Below are 17,043 nucleotides of genomic sequence, written 5' to 3'. Positions count from 1 at the left end.
CAAGTCAATGGAGCACAACCAAAGCCATTTCTCAGCCCCTGATAGAGTCTTAAGTTCTCTTTTTGAGGACACCTCCCTCCAGCTCTGTTGCTGGACTCTTTTGTGCCGGCTGAGCATGCAGGGAAGAGCAGAGACTCTTCCTGCTTCCTGCTGCTGAGTCAGTCCTGCTCTGCAGAGGGGAGTGGTGGAGGCAGCAGCAAGCTCTGGTGTCCACATTAAGAGGAAAGGGTCCCAAAGCAGAAAGGCTTCTCAGCATCTCCCAGTGCTAAGGAGAGAGGGTAGAAAAAGGCAGTTCCTGAATATTTTAGGCTTTTGTACTCCAGCTGCCCACATCTCACCCCCAGAGTGGTCATGGCTGTCACAAGTTCTCACACACAGCATTTCTGCTGCCCTTGGGAGGAGCAGAGAGAGCAGAAGCCTGCAAGGCAAGAGGCTGCCTGTGGCTCAGAGCAGAGTGAGGGGAGCTGCTCTGGCCCTTCTGCCACTTCCCCACTTCTCTGGGCTTGTGCCCTGCTGAGCTGGAGGTGATCACACTCCCCTGCCCCCCTGAAAAGTCACCAGACACTGCTGAGAGCAGAGGGATCCCCCACAGACCACTCAGTGTCTCAGCCTCTCTCAAGGTCTCAGCACCACACTTGCAGCCCAGCACACTCAGGGCTCATTGCAACACCCAGTGGCATTTCCTCTCCTATGGCAGCTCTGCCTCTGCTGCAGCTCTGGCTGCAGAGGAGGTGCTTCACACCTTGGAGCCCATGACCCTGAGGGCAGAGGCTTTTCTGGGGGGAAGAGGAGGCCAAGGGCCATGCTCATAAGAAGAGTCTGGCGTGGAGGGGATGAGATGGAGATGTCTGAATGCTCCCTCCCACAACATTGCTGGGTTCAGTTTCTTCCCCTTCCCTGATCAGATCCCTGCTGCCTGGAGGTTCTCACCCTGGCAGGAGTGTGCTGGGTGATGGATTTGCCCTGCTCATAGAGCCCAGCCCAGCCCCTCTGCACTCACCTACAGAAACCTGCCTGTTTGCAGGGCACTGGCTGGAGGCATCCTGATGAGTCCAGCCAGAGTGCTGCTGGTGCTGTCCACAGGCAGAGGCTGAAGGCTCTTTAGGAGGCTCCCAGCAGACCTCCTGACCACTCCAGGATACACCTCCCCAGTTTCAAGGACTTGTTCCAACTTGAATGGTCCTTTGCTTCCTCTCCTTCACTCCCCACTTTCCCTTGTCCTCAGAACAGGAAACTGCAAACACAGACTCAGGAACTCTTCTCTCTTTAGAGTAGACCCTGCTTGGACCTTGTCCTTGAAACAAACCTTTGGAAGATTCCTGATGCTGAGCTGCAGCTGTGAGCAGCCCTGACCCACACAGCAGCCTCTGCAGAGCAGAAGGACCCTGCCCTACCCTGCCCTGCTCTGCACTGCCAGGGTTGGCTCCTGCCACCCACAGCTTCTCCCCACAGCCAGCATCAGCTGTGGCTGTGTCAGCTTTAGGAAATGCCTCCCAGAACTGTACCTGCACTGCCCTGCACCCACAGCCTCACCATGTCAGTGACTGCAGTGACTTCTCCTCTCGTGAGCTCTCAGCATCCTTCCAGTCCTGGCCATCTTGAAGCTCTCTCTGCCTTCCTCATCTCCCTGAGATCCTCTGGCAGTGTCCTCAGCCCTGCTGTGCTGTGCAGAGGAGATGCTCCTGGCCAGAGCTCTCTTCTGCAGCGCTGTCTGCTTGCCAGCAGCTCCCCCCAGCCCAGGAGCCTGGCTCAGCTCAGCACAACAGAACCTGCCCAGGTATTTTAAAGGAGCCCTCTGGTGGCTTTGGTGCCAAGTCCATGAACCTCAGAGACTGAGAAGCTGATGAAACCTCTCCAGAAGTCAAAGTCAGATTCAAACTCTGAAGTTTCTTCTACTGTTAATGGGTCCCAGTGAAGCATACTGGGAAAGGGTCCCCAGGGTCTGCTTAGAGCAGAAGGAGACAGTGGATGCAAGGGAAGCATCACTGGAGGCACTGAAGCATCTCCAGGCTGTGGTGAGAGCAGAGAACCGAGGCAGTGCTGACAGGTCAGGACAAGCAGCTCAAGGTGGCTCTGCTGCTGAGGAAACCTGGAGGGGTTTCATTGCTGCAAAGGGCCAAGCCCTGAGCCCCAGCCCCTGGCAAGGCAGATCCTGTCCTTCACCTCTGGCTCAGGGCTCTGCTGGGAGCAGTGGGGAGTGAGGGTGAGCAGTGACCAGGGTGGGACCTTGACAGATTTTGCTGTGGTTTGCTGCTGAAAAGTAATGAACTGTACTCTTCATGAGATGCTTTGTGCAATAAAAGCCTCTCCAATTATCTGCAGAAACCTTGGCAATAATTAGAGGTTCAGCAGTATTTAATGAGCCCCATGGAGTATCTGGGGCTGATTACATCATCCTCAGGTACTGCCAGGAGACTCTGCCAAGGTACTGCCAAGAAGCCTCTCAACAAGTCCAAGGCAGAAGCAAACTCCAAAGTACCTTGAAGCACTGATTGGCCTCACTGAGGCTTGTTACTGACAAAGGCTCCCCAGGGACTTGTTAGAGCAGCTTGTTAGAGGCCAGGATTGCAGGGAGACAAAGGCAAAGTACAGGGCAGAAAAACTTGCCTTTGGTCTAGGAAGCAGAAAGGCCAAGCCCTGACCACTGCCCTTGGACTAGAAGAACCTCAAAGCCTCAATGCAAAGATTTCTCCTCACAGGCCTTGGTGGCAGAGGCAACTGCCAGAGCCAAGGAGCCCAAGACCTTGGTCCTGTTGGGCCACTGGCCTTGCCAGAGCCCTTGGCCATCCCTCCTGCAGCCTCTCCTAAACTGTCCCATGCCTGCAGCTCTTTCCCTTCAAGAGCTGGGATGAATGCACAAACAGTTTTTAGAAGATAAATTAAGTCTACACAGCCTCTGAAGTGCAAACCCCTCCAAGAACAACCCTGGCTGACTGAACAGAAGATGAAGTTTCAGCAAGTGAGGCATATGTATGATGCCATCTACCAGCACAGGGACAATAAACTACTGGCTAAAAGCAGCAAATAGAATCAGTAACAGTCTTAGAAATTGGTAGAAGTGTCTCAGACTCACAGAAACATTCAGGTTGTGCAAGACTCTGAGGATCACCAAGTCCAACCCAGAACCCTACTCTACAAGGGTCACCCATGAATCATATCTCCAAGCACCACATCCAAACCACCTTTAAATACAACCAGGGTTGGGGACTTCACCACCTCCCTGGGCAGCATATTCCAGTCCCTGACCACTCTTTCAGTGACAAAAAATATTTCATACTGTCCAGTCCCAACCTCCCCTGCTGCAGCTTGAGGCTGTTCCCTCTTGTTCTACTGCTAATTACCTGTGAGAAGAGACCAACATCAAGGTTTCTCCACAATGTGCTTTCAGGCACCTGTAGAGAGCCACAAGGTCTTCCCTCAGCCTCCATCAGTCACTTTTCATCAGAATTTATTCTCCAGGCCCTTCCCCAGCTTCCCTGCCCTCTTCTGCACTGGCTCCAGCACCTCCACATCTCTCTTGGATTGAGGTGCCCAAAACTGGACACAGCACTTGAGCTGTGGCCTCACCAGAGCAGAGTACCAGGGGACATTCAGAATACAGTAAATCACATTATTCCTGAGATTCTACTCACAGCCTAAGACTACTATCCAGCAAGGATGTTTTAAACCAGGATGACACAGGGGTATCAGGCAATGCCTAACAGCCAATATATATCTGCACATCGGCCACAGCAACCCCATGCAGTGCTACAGGCTGGGGGCAGAGTGGCTGGAGAGTGGCCAGGCGGAGAGGGACCTGGGGGTACTCAGGTACTGCTTCTCAGTCTCTGAGGTTTTAGGCTGTGCCTTTAAGAAAGGGACAGTTGCTGGAACACTCTGGCTGAATGTTTTGAAAACATTCAGATATTCTAAACTAATTTCATTGGTAGATAGGTAGAATGCAACTTTAAGTTTTAGTTCAGTTTGAATCTCAGGTAGTTCAGTTCTGTTCTGTCTGTCTTTTCAGCCTGTCTGCTTCTGAGCAACAGCTGCTGGACGGAGTTAACCTTGAGTAACAGATAAGAAAAAAACCTAATTCTTGCATGCGCTTTGAGCTAACAGAACTTCCTCCTTAATAATTCCCTTTTCTCTCTCTCTAACCCTTTTTGGGGAAAAAGGGAGGTGGGGGGGGAGAGAGGGGTACGGGGGGGGACACCCTCCTCTGGCTGGAGGAGGGAGTTTTGTTCTGTATTACTTTCTTTGCTGTGTATTTCTGTATATATTGTAAATACTGTATATTGTGTATTAATCCATCTGCATTTCATCCTGCTTGTAAATATAGCTTTAATTCATCTCTGCTTTTCTGACTGAGTTAGCTGTGGTTTCTTTGTGTGTGTGTGGGAGAACTGAACTTTCTCTCACCACCACATAATTTATTGGCCGCCCAGCTCGGGGCTTGTGGATAATTGCTGTCCAGAAGCAGGGCAAAAATTGCTTGACTGATTGTCTGCTCGAGTCAGAGTTGCAAACATGAAAGTGTTTTGGATTTTAGAGCATCTAGTCATCTCAATTTGCTCTGTCCTGATCTATAAGGATTTTCTAGGATTGATCTGTGATCGCTTAGGCAGGTACTTAATGTATAAATTATATTTATGGTTTAAGTATAAGATTCAGCTTCTCTGTGACCAGTGCCTGGGATTCTTTTGGCTTAATAGATACAGAAATACAATGTCTACCACTCTGCCAATCAAGATAAAGGAGTTTAAGATTCCAGTAGGTGAAAGAGTAATTTTAAGTGATGGCTGGGATCCAAAGGTGATTTATTCGATGTGTGTGAATCTGCTGCTGGTGATAGTGATTATGTACTTGTTATATGCACTGTACCGGGAAAAGAAGGTATCTAAGGCTTGTTTCGTTATTAAGCATAGACCAAAGAGAAGGAAGCATAGCGCTAATTCGACCCCAGAGATCTCTAGTGATGAGGAGAGTGGAGAATCTGTGTCAGTTGAAGATAAAGCTAAAAAGTCAATCTGGAAGGCAGCTTTGAACGGCACTGTTGCTGATTCTGACAAGCAGCCAGGGGCTGCAACAGCTCCAAACATGGCAGCTCCCACGTCCCTGGCTGCCACCATTAACGAGGCAAAGTCATTTCCTCCTTCTTCCATGGCAGGAGCGGAAGCATCCTCCAAAGCAGCTAATCTGTCTCAAAGCTTATCAGCTTCTGATAAGGCAGCTGTAAACCCAAACACAGCTCCAGTAAAGCAAGTAGCAGTTTTAACAACAAGGAGTGGTAAGCCTAAAGCTGATTCAGGAGCTGATGGGGGTGCACAGCAAGGTTCTTCTGCTGGGGAGGAAGAGAAAATTTGTCTTAAAAATATAGCTGAGTTATTGAGATCATCAGAGGATCGAGATGCAGCTCTTGGTAGGACAGCAGCTAGTGGTGGTGCTTCTCAGCTTAAAGGGATCCTTGAGAGAGTGACAGAAAAGTTGTTTGGACCACAAGTTGAGGAAGAGGAGGTCAAGGAAGAAGAACAAGATGATATATCTGACTGTTCTTCACCACGTGAGGAACTTAGAAATGTACGTAAGGATTACTTCAGAGCAGATAAGGAACCAGCTCTCACTTGGCTTGGTAGATGTTATGATACAGGTGCTCCAGCTCTAATGGTTGGAGACAAGTCAGCAGCTCAGCTAGGAACTCTCTCAAAGGATAATGGAATAGATAGACATCTAGGCAAGGCTCTCGGTAAGGTTAATCTGTGGATACGCCTTCTAATGGCGGTTCTCATGAGATACCCTTCCCGAGATGATCTTCCATGGAATCCTAAGCCCTGGACTACCATAGATGAGGGAATTAAGCGTATGAGAGAATTTGCTGTTAGAGAGATACTCTATGGTGAACATGAATCTCTGAATCCTGATGATGTTCCTGTAGGAAACAGTCTTGCTAAAAAGCTCATCAAGCTTGCTCCTTCTAATTATGCAAACATTCTGGCAAGCAGAATTGTAGCAAGAAATTATGGTGGAGCTCCTCCTACGGTTGGCCAATTCACTGATCAATTGAGACAATTGGATGATAGCATGACACGTGTTTCTTTGGTTTCAGCCATTGAAACTCTGTCTGGAAAATTAGAGAATTGCATGAAAGTGCTGAAGGATGAATTTAAAAACACCATATCCCAATTGGCACAAACAGATAACTCCAATTCTTCTTCCAGGTGGGTGCAGGTTTCAGCTGTGAGGAATAGACGTCCTCCAAGGAGGTCATTCCAAAACAGACCAAACCAAAACAGACCACCAAGGCAGTCACGTAGGACTATTTGGATTACCCTGTGTGATCAGTTTGGTGAGAACATGAACAGGTGGGATGGCCAACCAACTTCTAATCTTTTCAGGAGACTGAGGGAACTGCAAAGTGGCAGAACCCGAGGTAGCAATACCACAAGGGTAGCTGTTACTTCCACAGTTCCCCAGGACAACTCTAGTAGCTCCAACAGTGGCTCCAGTTCTAACACTGCACAGTGTGCTCATTGCACCTGTGGACATGTTCCCCATAATTAGGGGTGCCCTGCCTCCTGCCAGGGGGAGGAGAGGGGTAATAGAGATAACAGAATCTATTGGGATGTGTACATCCAGTGGCCTGGCACTTCACAATTTCAGAAGTACAGGGCCTTGGTTGACACAGGAGTTCAGAGCACCATATTGCCATCAAATTATCAGGGATCAGAGTCCATAACTATTCTGGGAGTCACTGGTGGATCTCAAGAGTTAAGTAAAGTGGAGGTTAATATAAGTCTAACTGGTAAACAGTGGAAGAAGCATACAGTTGTGACCGGACCTGATGCACCTTGTATTTTGGGAATTGATTTTCTGAGAGAAGGGCGTTTCAAGGACCCTGAAGGTTACAAATGGGCTTTTGGAGTAGCTTCTGTAGAAACTGATAGACAAAAGCTGAAACTGTCTGCTAGACCTGAACTTTCTGATGAATCTACAGTTGTGGGACAACACAAGATTCAGGACATTAAATTGCCGGTTGCTTCTCGGACTGTGCATCACAGACAATACAGAACCAACCGTGACTCTTTGTTGCCCATTCAGAATCTGATTCGTCAGTTGGAGAGTCAGAAAGTCATCAGCAAAACTCATTCACCTTTCAACAGTCCAGTGTGGCCTGTGCGAAAGCCGAATGGAGACTGGCGTCTGACAGTGGACTACCGAGCCCTGAATGAAGTAACACCACCTATGAGTGCAGCAGTACCAGACATGATGGAACTCCAGTATGAGCTGGAATCCAAAGAGGCCAAATGGTATGCTACCATAGACATTGCTAATGCCTTCTTCTCTATTCCCATAGCAGAGGAATGCAGGCCTCAGTTTGCTTTCACCTGGAGAGGAATCCAGTACACTTTCAACAGACTGCCAATGGGCTGGATCCACAGCTCAAGCATCTGTCATGCAGTGATGCATGATGCTCTGGAGGAAGGTGGTGCTCCAGAACATATCCAGTTCATCGATGATATCATCGTCTGGGGTAAAACTGCTGAGGAAGTCTTCAAGAAAGGTAACAAAATCATGGACATTCTTCTGAATGAAGGTTTTGCCATCAAGCGAGACAAGGTGAAAGGTCCTACCACAGAGATCCAGTTTCTGGGAGTGCAGTGGCAGGATGGACGCCGACACATTCCAGTGGATGTGGTAAACAGAGTCTCTACCAAGGCAAATCCCACGAACAAGCAAGAAACTCTATGTTTCTTGGGGATAGTGGGATTTTGGAGACTGCACATTCCTGGATACAGTCAGATCGTGAAACCTCTGTATGATGTGACTCGAAAGAGGAACAGTTTCCACTGGGGACATGAACAACAAGCAGCCTTTGACCAAATAAAGCAAGAGGTAGTTCAAGCAGTGGGTCTGGGACCTGTCCGAGATGGTCCAGACATTAAGAACATTTTGTACACGGCTGCAGGTGACAATGGTCCAACCTGGTGCTTGTGGCAAAAAGCCCCAGGTGAGACATGTGGACGACCTCTTGGTTTCTGGAGTCGAGGTTAGAGAGGTTCAGAGGCTAATTACACTCCAACAGAGAAAGAGATTCTAACTGCCTATGAAGGAGTGAAAGCAGCTTCTGAAGTGATTGGAACTGAATCACAACTTCTCTTAGCTCCCAGATTGCCAGTTTTGAATTGGATATTTAAAGGCAAAGGTTCCACACCACATCATGCTACAGATTCCACCTGGTTCAAGTGGATGGCTCTGATAACACAGAGAGCTCGAATGGGAAATCTTGAAAGACCTGGTCTGGTGGAGGTGATCTCAAGTTGGCCTGAAGATGCCAACTGTACTAAACCTCCAGAGGAGAGAGTAACTCGTGCTGAGGAAGCTCCTCCTTACAATGACCTTTCAGATGATGAAAAGAAATATGCTTTGTTCACAGACAGTTCCTGTCATCTCGTCGGGAACAAGCGAAGGTGGAAGTCTGCAGTGTGGAGTCCAACACGCCGAGTTGCAGAGGCGAAGGATGGAGAAGGAGAGTCCAGTCAGTTTGCAGAGGTAAAAGCTGTCCAGCTAGCTCTCTACGTAGCTGAACGTGAGAGATGGCCAAAGCTTTATCTCTACACCGACTCGTGGATGGTAGCCAATGCTCTATGGGGTTGGCTAAAGGACTGGAAAAAGAATGGAAAGGAAAACCCATCTGGGCAGCCGACCTGTGGCAAGACATTGCTGATCGAGTTGAGAGAATTCCAGTGAAGGTGAGACACATTGATGCTCACATTCCTAAGAGCAAAGCTACTGAGGAACTGCAGCACAACCATCAGGCAGATCTAGCTGCAAGAGTTTCTCAAGTAGACAAGGACTCTGAACTTGATCTCGACTGGAAACACCGAGGTGAGATATTCTTAGCTCGGTGGGCTCACGATTCATCAGGACATCAGGGCAGAGATGCAACATACCAATGGGCTCGTGACAGATCCATAGACATTTCCATGGATGCTATCACACAAGTCATCCATGACTGTGACATTTGTGCTGCTATTAAGCAGGCAAAGCGAATTAAGCCCTCGTGGTATGGTGACAGATGGTCAAAGTACAGGTATGGTGAAGCTTGGCAGATTGACTACATCACTCTACCACGCTCTCGTTCTGGTAAGCAATACGTGCTTACTATGGTAGAGGCAAACACTGGATGGCTGGAAACTTACCCAGTTCCACACGCAACTGCACGCAACACCATTCTCGGTCTGGAGAGACAGATCCCATGGAGACACGGCACTCCAGAGAGGATTGAGTCAGACAACGGAACTCATTTCAAGAACAACCTTGTAAAGAGCTGGGCAAAAGAGCACGGTATTGAGTGGATGTTCCACATTCCTTACTATGCAGCGGCTGCAGGGAAGATTGAACGCTACAACGGTTTGTTGAAGACCACTCTCAAAGCCATGGGAGGTGGATCTGTGAAAAACTGGGAGAAACATTTAGCACAAGCAACCTGGCTGGTGAATAGTAGAGGTTCAGTGAACCGAGCTGGACCGGCACATTCAGATCTGCTACAGAAAGTAGAAGGTGATAGAGTTCCTGTTGTTAGAGAAGAGAACCTGTCAGGTAAAACTGTTTGGGTATTTTCGCCCTCAGGAGAGGCTAAACCTGTCCGAGGGGTGGTTTCAGCAGAAGGTCCGGGTCACACTTATTGGGTAATGCAGGAGAATGTTCGAATTCAGTGTATTCCACAAAGAGATTTAACTTTAGCTGAAAGAGTTTAATTTCAGACTGTTGTACAGCTACAACACGCCCAAAGGAAGAATCCCTGAGGAATCTACAGTGCACGAACCCTGAGAACCCTGAGAGCCCTGAGTCAGCTGAGAGTCCCTGTGTTCCTGTTTCCCTGTTTCCCTTTTCTTCGCTTTGTCTGCGGAGAGACAAACTGTTTTCCATTTTCTTGATTTTTGATTTTCTTGGACTTCTGAATCATCTACATCTGAGTATAGCCGGAATGGACTATGAACTTGACTTACAAACTGTAAATATTGTTCTGGATTGGATGGACAGTACGAACAGCCAATGAAATTGTTTAGAAAGGGGTGGACTGTGACCGTTTGAGGCTGTGCCTTTAAGAACAAACAGTGCTGAGACACACTGGCTAAATGTTTTCGGTACTAGAACCAAAACATTCTGATATTCTAAACGAATTTCATTGGTGCATGGATAAAATGCAACTTTAGATTGTGGAGCAGTTGGAATTTTTTTTTTTTTCCTCAGTTCAGTTCGGTTTGGGAGTTGGGGGAGTTTGGGTTTCAGCCTGTTCTCCCTGCCTGCTTCTTCGCAAACTGCTGGAGTTGGCCTTCAGATAAGCAAAAACTAATCCTGCATGGGCTTTTGAAGCTTACTAACAACTCTTTCCCTTAATAACTTGCCTTTCTTTCTCTCTAACCCCTTTTTGGGGAAAAAGGGAGGTAGGGTGGGAGAGAGGGGGTTACAGGGAGGGGATTCCTCCTGGGGGAGGGATTTTTGTTGTGTTATTTCTCTTTGCTGTATATTTCTGTGTATATATTGTAAATACCTGTATATATTGTGTTATATATAATCTGCTTTCCATATATGCCTGTAAATGCTTTGCTCTTCGACTGGGCTAGTTGTGGTTTCTTACTCTGTGGAGGAGGGAGAGCTAAGCCCTCTTTCAACCTACCACAGTCTGCTCTGGAGAGAAAATTTAGATGAAGCCCTAAGCCTTCAGACTCTGCCCTGAGCAGATCATCTGTCTTTGTGGAACTGCTCTTGGGGGCCAGCTCAGTCAGAATAATTCCCATGGCCTGTCCCTGCCTGTGCTCACAGGACTGGCATGCAGCAGAAAAATGACCGAGCTGCCATAGCACTCAGGCCTTGAACTGACACAGGAGAGGCTGGAAGAGGAAAGGAAACAGCCCTGGAGACCAAGCTCTGGTGCTTCCAGGCAGTGATGTTGTGCAGGAACTCTTTTCTCCCCAAACTCTGGACATAGGACCAGACCCTGAAGCTCCAGAGAAAGCTTGGAGGAAGGATCTCAGGAAAAAAGAATGTTAAAGAAAGGTTCTTTATTATTTTAACCAAAGCAAGAACAGAGGTCCTGTTGTACACACTCTTGGTCAGGAAAGCAGAGAGTGAGTTAGAAAAGGAATGACAACATTATCAACAAGAAAAATTTACCACCACTAAAAATTACAGAAGCCAGGCTGGGTCTGCACTGAGTGACATCAGAACTGCTCTGCAAAAGAGTTTATTGCTTCTGAAAGCATCCAGGGAGCAGTTTGCTCAGGGCAGCCTTGAGCTCCTGGTTCCTCAGGCTGTAGATGAGAGGGTTCACTGCTGGAGGCACCACTGAGTACTGAACTGACACCAACAGATCCAGAGATGGGGAAGAGATGGAGGAGGGCATTAGGTAGGCAATGGAGGCAGTGCTTGTAACCAGGGAGACCACAGCCAGGTGAGGGAGGCAGGTGGCAAAGGCTTTGTGGCGTCCCTGCTGAGAGGGGATCCTCAGCACTGCCCTGAAGATCTGCACATAGGACACCACAATCAACACAAAACAGACAAAGAATAAACAGGCACTGGCCACAATAAGCCAAAGTTCCCTGAGGTAGGATGTGGAGCAGGAGAGCTTGAGGATCTGGGGGATTTCACAGAAGAACTGCTCCACAGCATTGCCGTGGCAGAGGGGCAGGGAAAATGTATTGGCTGTGTGCAGTAGAGCATGGAAGAACCCACAGCCCCAGGCTGCTGCTGCCAGGTGGACACAAACTCTGCTGCCCAGGAGGGTCTCATAGTGCAGGGGTCTGCAGATGGCAACATAGCGATCGTAGGACATGGTGGTGAGGAGATAAAACTCTGCTGAAATGAAGAAGAGAAAGAGAAAGAGCTGAGCAACACATCCTGCATAGGAGATGTCCCTGATGTCCCTCAGGGAATTGGCCATGGACTTGGGCACAGTGGTGGAGATGGCACCCAGGTCAAGGAGTGCGAGGTTGAGGAGGAAGAAGTACATGGGGGTGTGGAGGTGGTGGTCCCAGGCTATGGTGGTGATGATGAGGCCATTGCCCAGCAGGGCAGACAGGTAGATGGCCAGGAAGAGGCAGAAGTGCAGGAGCTGCAGCTGCCTTGTGCCTGGGAATGGCAGGAGGAGGAAGTGGGTGATGGAGCTGCTGTTGGCCATCTGCTGCCTGTGGGAATGCCTAAGAAAGAAAAGAAAGCAAAACTTGATGACAGACTCCTCTGAGAAGAAGCACTCCAGGGGGCACAGCCATCCCCCACTGAAATGGATTTGCTGTCTGCTTTGTTCTGGCTGAGGCTGCTGTGAGGAGCAGGAACTGAGGCTCATCTTGGCTCTGCTACAGTGGCGCTACTCTGCCCATCAGGCTGTTCCCTCTGCCCTGCACTTTCCCCTGTGCTGCCTTGCAGATGTTCTGCCCAAATTAGCCATTAGAACCTCCCCAGCTCTCTGTGCTCTGAGGAGAGCAGGGCAGCACTGCTTCAAAGGACAGCTCTGTGAACTCTTCTCTGTCCCAGTCCACAGGTGCAGCTGTGAGAGACAGAGCAGGACACAGCCTCTCCTGAAGAGAATCAAAGGACTCTGGGAGCAGAGTGCTGACCCCCAAGGAAAGGCTCAGCACTGCCCAATACCCTATGGCAGATCTGGGCCTTCCTGGGGCCAGCTCCAAGCCCAGCAGGAGGGGCAGAGCCGTCAGGGATCCTGGAGATGAGATGTTCTAAAGAGTCATTGCCCAGCAGACAGCACCCAGAGACATCTGCAGAGAAGTACTGAGAGAGCAGCCTGAACACAGCCTCCCCCAGGGCTTCTTGGCAGCTTCCCCTCATCCCCAGCCCATATCTCTCCTGCCTGGAGCTGTCCCTGCCAGGAAAGGCTCAAGAGCACCTCAGACTCACCCTGTCAGCAACTGCAGTGACTTCTCCTCCAGTGAGCTCTCAGCATCCTCCCAGTCCTGGCCACCTTGAAGCTCTTTCTGCCTTCTTCATCTCCCTGAGATGCCCTGGCAGTGCCCTCAGCCCTGCTGTGCTGTGCAGAGGAGCTGCTCCTGGACAGAGCTCCATGCAGCCCAGGAGCCTGGCCCAGCTCAGCAGCAGATGATCAGCCCAGGGCATTTAAAGGAGCCCTGTGGTGACTTTGGTTCCAGGTAAGCCTCAGGGACTGAGAGAAAGCTGATGAAACCTCTCCAGAAGTCAAAGTTAGAGTCAAACTCTGGAGTTTCTTGAAGTGCTAATTGGTTCCACCTGGGGGACACTACAGGGCAAGTGTCCTCAGGCTGTGGTGAGAGCAGAGAACTGAGGCAGTGCTGACAGGTCAGGACAAGCAGCTCAAAGTGGTTCTGCTGCTGAGGAAACCTGGAGGGGTTTCATTGACCCAAAGGGCCAAGCTCTGACCTCCAGCCCCTGGCAAGGCAGATCCTGTCCCTCACCTGTGGCCCAGGGCTCTGCTGGGGGCAGTGGGGAGTGAGGATGAGCAGTGAGCAGGGTAGGACCTTGTCAGGTTTTGCTCCTGAAAAGGAATTAACTGTACCTTTAAAAACAGTTTTTATCAGATGCTTTGTACAATAAAAACCTCTCCAATTAGCTGCAGAAACCTTGGCAAGAATTAGAGGTTCAGCAGTATTTAATGAGCCCCATGGAGTATTTGGGGCTGATTACATCATCCTTAGGTACTGCCAGGAGACTCTGCCAAGGTACTGCCAAGAAGCCTCTCAAGAAGTCCAAGGCAGAAGCAAACTCCAAAGTACCTTGAAGCACTGATTGGCCTCACTGAGGCTTGTTACTGACAAAGGCTCCCCAGGGACTCGTTAGAGCAGCTTGTTAGAGGCCAGGATTGCAGGGAGAAAAAAGCAAAATACAGGGCAGAAAACTTGCCTTTGGTGTAGGAATCAGAAAGGCCAAGCCCTGACCACTGCCCTTGCAATAGGAGAGCCTCAAACCCTCAAAGCCAAGTTTCTCCTCACAGGCCTTGGTGGCAGAAGCAAGTGCCAGAGCCAAGGGGACAAAGCCCTTGTTCCTGTTGGGCCTCTCAGCCTTGTCAGAGCCCTTAGCCATCCCTACTGCAGCCTCTCCTACACTGTCCCATGCCTGCAGGTCTTTCCCTTCAGGCTGCTGACACCAATCTTTCTTCCCCAGCCAGCTCTCCCCCTGCCATTTTGTGGTAGGTTGAGAGAGGGCTTAGCTCTCCCTCCTCCACAGAGTAAGAAACCACAACTAGCCCAGTCGAAAGAGCAAGCTATATATTTACAAGCATATATGGAAAGCAGGTTATATATAACACAATATATACAGGTATTTACAATGTATACACAGAAATACACAGCAAAGAGAAATAACACAACAAAAATCCCTCCCCGAGGGAGGGATCCCTTCCTTGGAACCCCCTCTCCCCCCCCTACCTCCCTTTTTCCCCAAAAAGGGGTTAGAGAGAAAGAAAGGCAAGTTACTAAGGAAAAGAGTAGTTAATAAGCTTCAAAAGCCCATGCAGGATTAGTTTTTGCTTATCTGAAGGCCAACTCCAGCAGTTCGCAGAAGAAGCAGGCAGGGAGAACAGGCTGAAACTTCCAACTCCCTCAACTCCCAAACCAAACTGAACTGAGAAAAAAAAATTTCCAACCGCTTCACAATCTAAAGCTGAATTTTTGTTTATCAACCAATGAAATTCGTTTAGAATATCAGAATGTTTTGGTTCTAGTACCGAAAACATTAGCCAGTGTGTTCCAGCAGTGTTTGTTCTTAAAGGCACAGCCTCAAACGACCACACATTTCCATCCCTTCCCTGAGCTGTCTCAGCTCTCCCTGCCCTTTCCTGACACCTCTGGATGGCCTCATGCATAGCAGCTCTGCCCTCTGAGGGACATTTCTTTGGCCTCACCTCCACTCTAAACCTTCCAAGCTGCACTTTGTGGAGGTTTGGGAAAAGTCTGAACACAACTGGTGACCAAACCAATGTCTTGTGACAAAACCAAGAGATTCCAAAACAGGCAGTGCAAGGTGAGGAGAACTTCTCCTGGATAGCTGATGGAAGGGAAAACTCAAGGTTCTCCAAACAAACAACAGAAAGAAGTGACTCAGAGAACTGGAAAAACTCAACAGCTAAGGCTGTGCAGTGCTGGTGGTCAAGAAAATGATGACACCAAGATGTGCTCAAGCAGCAGCCAGCAGCAGAGGCCACTTGATTCCTACACATCATGGCTTATATATTTTCCTTTCTGTGTCCATGTGCCCTTTGTACTTAAGTGATTGGTTTAGGCTTGGTGTCCAGGCACCTCTCTCCTCCTTTTGGTGGCCTGGGGAATTCTCTCTGTTTCTTCCTTTGTTGTTCACAGATCTTCTTTCCTGGTGTTGTTTACATTCCTGATTCAAGGGCAGAGCTCTGCTCAGTTCAAGGTTAAAGCTGCCCATGGCCACCTGCTTTATCTACAATTCCTCCTTTTTGCCCAGAGCTCCTTATCTTCTGCAGGGCCCTTTGCAGACATGAGAATGAACAGGGCTCTACCAACACAAGGATTAATCCAATCAGCAATATTTACAAACCCAGTTTGTAATACTCTTCTGTCTATGTTTAGAATGATCACTTCAGTGTGTACATGTTGCAGTTTGAGCTGGGTGCCCCCCTGATGTGTTCACTTCCTGTGTCCAGAAGTCCAGCCCAGAGGGGTGGACACAGGAAATTGTGTGTATTTCCTACCATGATTCTTTGCACCACTATAAGATCCAGTGCTGGGCCTGGCACTTTGTCTTTCTTCCTCCTCTGCCAGCCAGTAACTGGGGGAGATATCTGCTGGCTTTGGGCCTGCTAGGCCCAAGGCCACGGGGGGATGGGCAGTCTCAGACCTGGCCAGCTGAGACTAGCCCAGCAGAGGGAGGGGGAAGAAGGAGCCCTGGGGGTCTCGGGTGTACCTTCAGGTGGGAATGGGATGCCTCTGGGTTTGTTTTGGGATCTTTCTTTGTCACTGCGCTTTGGGTTGTCTGTAAACATTCAATGCTTTCCATTTAAACTTTCATCACTTTAGCAATCCATTTGTCCTGAGTGTTTATTCCTGCCCATGGTGGGGGGAGGGGGCTGCCTCAACCCAGCACATTCTTGGTATCAGAGGATGGTTGTAGTGGGGAGGGGGTCTGCCTCTAACCCACCACAGTAATCATGACCCCTCTGAGAGGGCCTTTCCAGCACCAAAAATTATCTCTTTTTCCTTTGCAGTTCTCAGGGACTGGGGACACCAGCAGCAACCAACACCTCCTACCCTTCTGAACACCAATTATTGCCAGCACCTGAGAGCCAGAACCCAACAGCAGCAACCAGAAAAGGAAGCCTCTGATGTTGCCATCTGAACTTCAGGCCCTGTAGTACTTTGCTCCAGCCAGCACTGTCCCTGTGAAGGTGGCATGAGGCAGGGTGGTGTGGAGTAATGGCAGCAAATTTTCAACTTAACCTTTGATATTGCCAAGCCCTCATTCTGTGCCACCTGCACCATGCCCAGCAGCGATCAGCAGCACACCTCAGGCACTGTCCATTCTCACTCCACAGGAGGTGGCTTTGCAGGACCCAGAGGGCTGCTCACTGCAGGTGCTCTGCAGCTCCATTCTGTTCCAGCACAGTCTGGATCAGTCCATGCCCAGTCCAAATGCTGCAAATGCTGGGGCTGTGTTTCCACCTCTGGGGCAACTGAGTCCAGTGACTCCTTCCACGCCTCCAAGTGAAAGCGAACTGTGGCTTGCATCCCAGTACTCAGCTTCCAAAACATCCAGGTGTGGGGATCTGTAGGTAGTTAGGGTCCGGCGGCCGGAAGATCTCACGCTGTGTGGGAAGATAGAGCCCCTCTCCTGATAGATGATGTAAGCAGATGGAAGTGACGTTGTAAACCAAAGCTATATAATACTGTGTCACCTACCAGTAAATGCCATTTGCCATCCACCACATTGGTGTCTGCGAGCTGATGGACCGAGCGGCCCGGGGGTGGTTGTCACGCTGTCCCTGAACCAGGTCACCACGGCTATGACAGGCAACAAGTGGTGCTGAAACCCAGGAACTCCGCCTGGATTCGGGTG

General features: G+C 49.3%; 1 protein-coding gene across 1 annotated transcript; it reads right to left on the bottom strand.

Moving 5' to 3' along the window:
- Positions 1-358: 358 nt before the first annotated feature.
- Positions 359-11,779, bottom strand: LOC128899712 (olfactory receptor 14A16-like; the record flags this gene model as incomplete). Its single annotated transcript, XM_054179393.1, has 2 exons — positions 359-391; positions 11,327-11,779. Coding segments are annotated over 2 exons (486 nt in total), but the record flags the coding sequence as incomplete, so codon positions are not given.
- Between the last annotated feature and the right edge of the window lie 5,264 nt (positions 11,780-17,043).

Source organism: Dryobates pubescens, unplaced genomic scaffold (assembly GCF_014839835.1).
Source record: "Dryobates pubescens isolate bDryPub1 unplaced genomic scaffold, bDryPub1.pri scaffold_34A_arrow_ctg1, whole genome shotgun sequence".
Taxonomy (NCBI): Eukaryota; Metazoa; Chordata; class Aves; order Piciformes; family Picidae; genus Dryobates; species Dryobates pubescens.
Note: the sequence above shows the minus strand (reverse complement) of the source record. Positions and strands in the feature narration are given on the sequence as shown.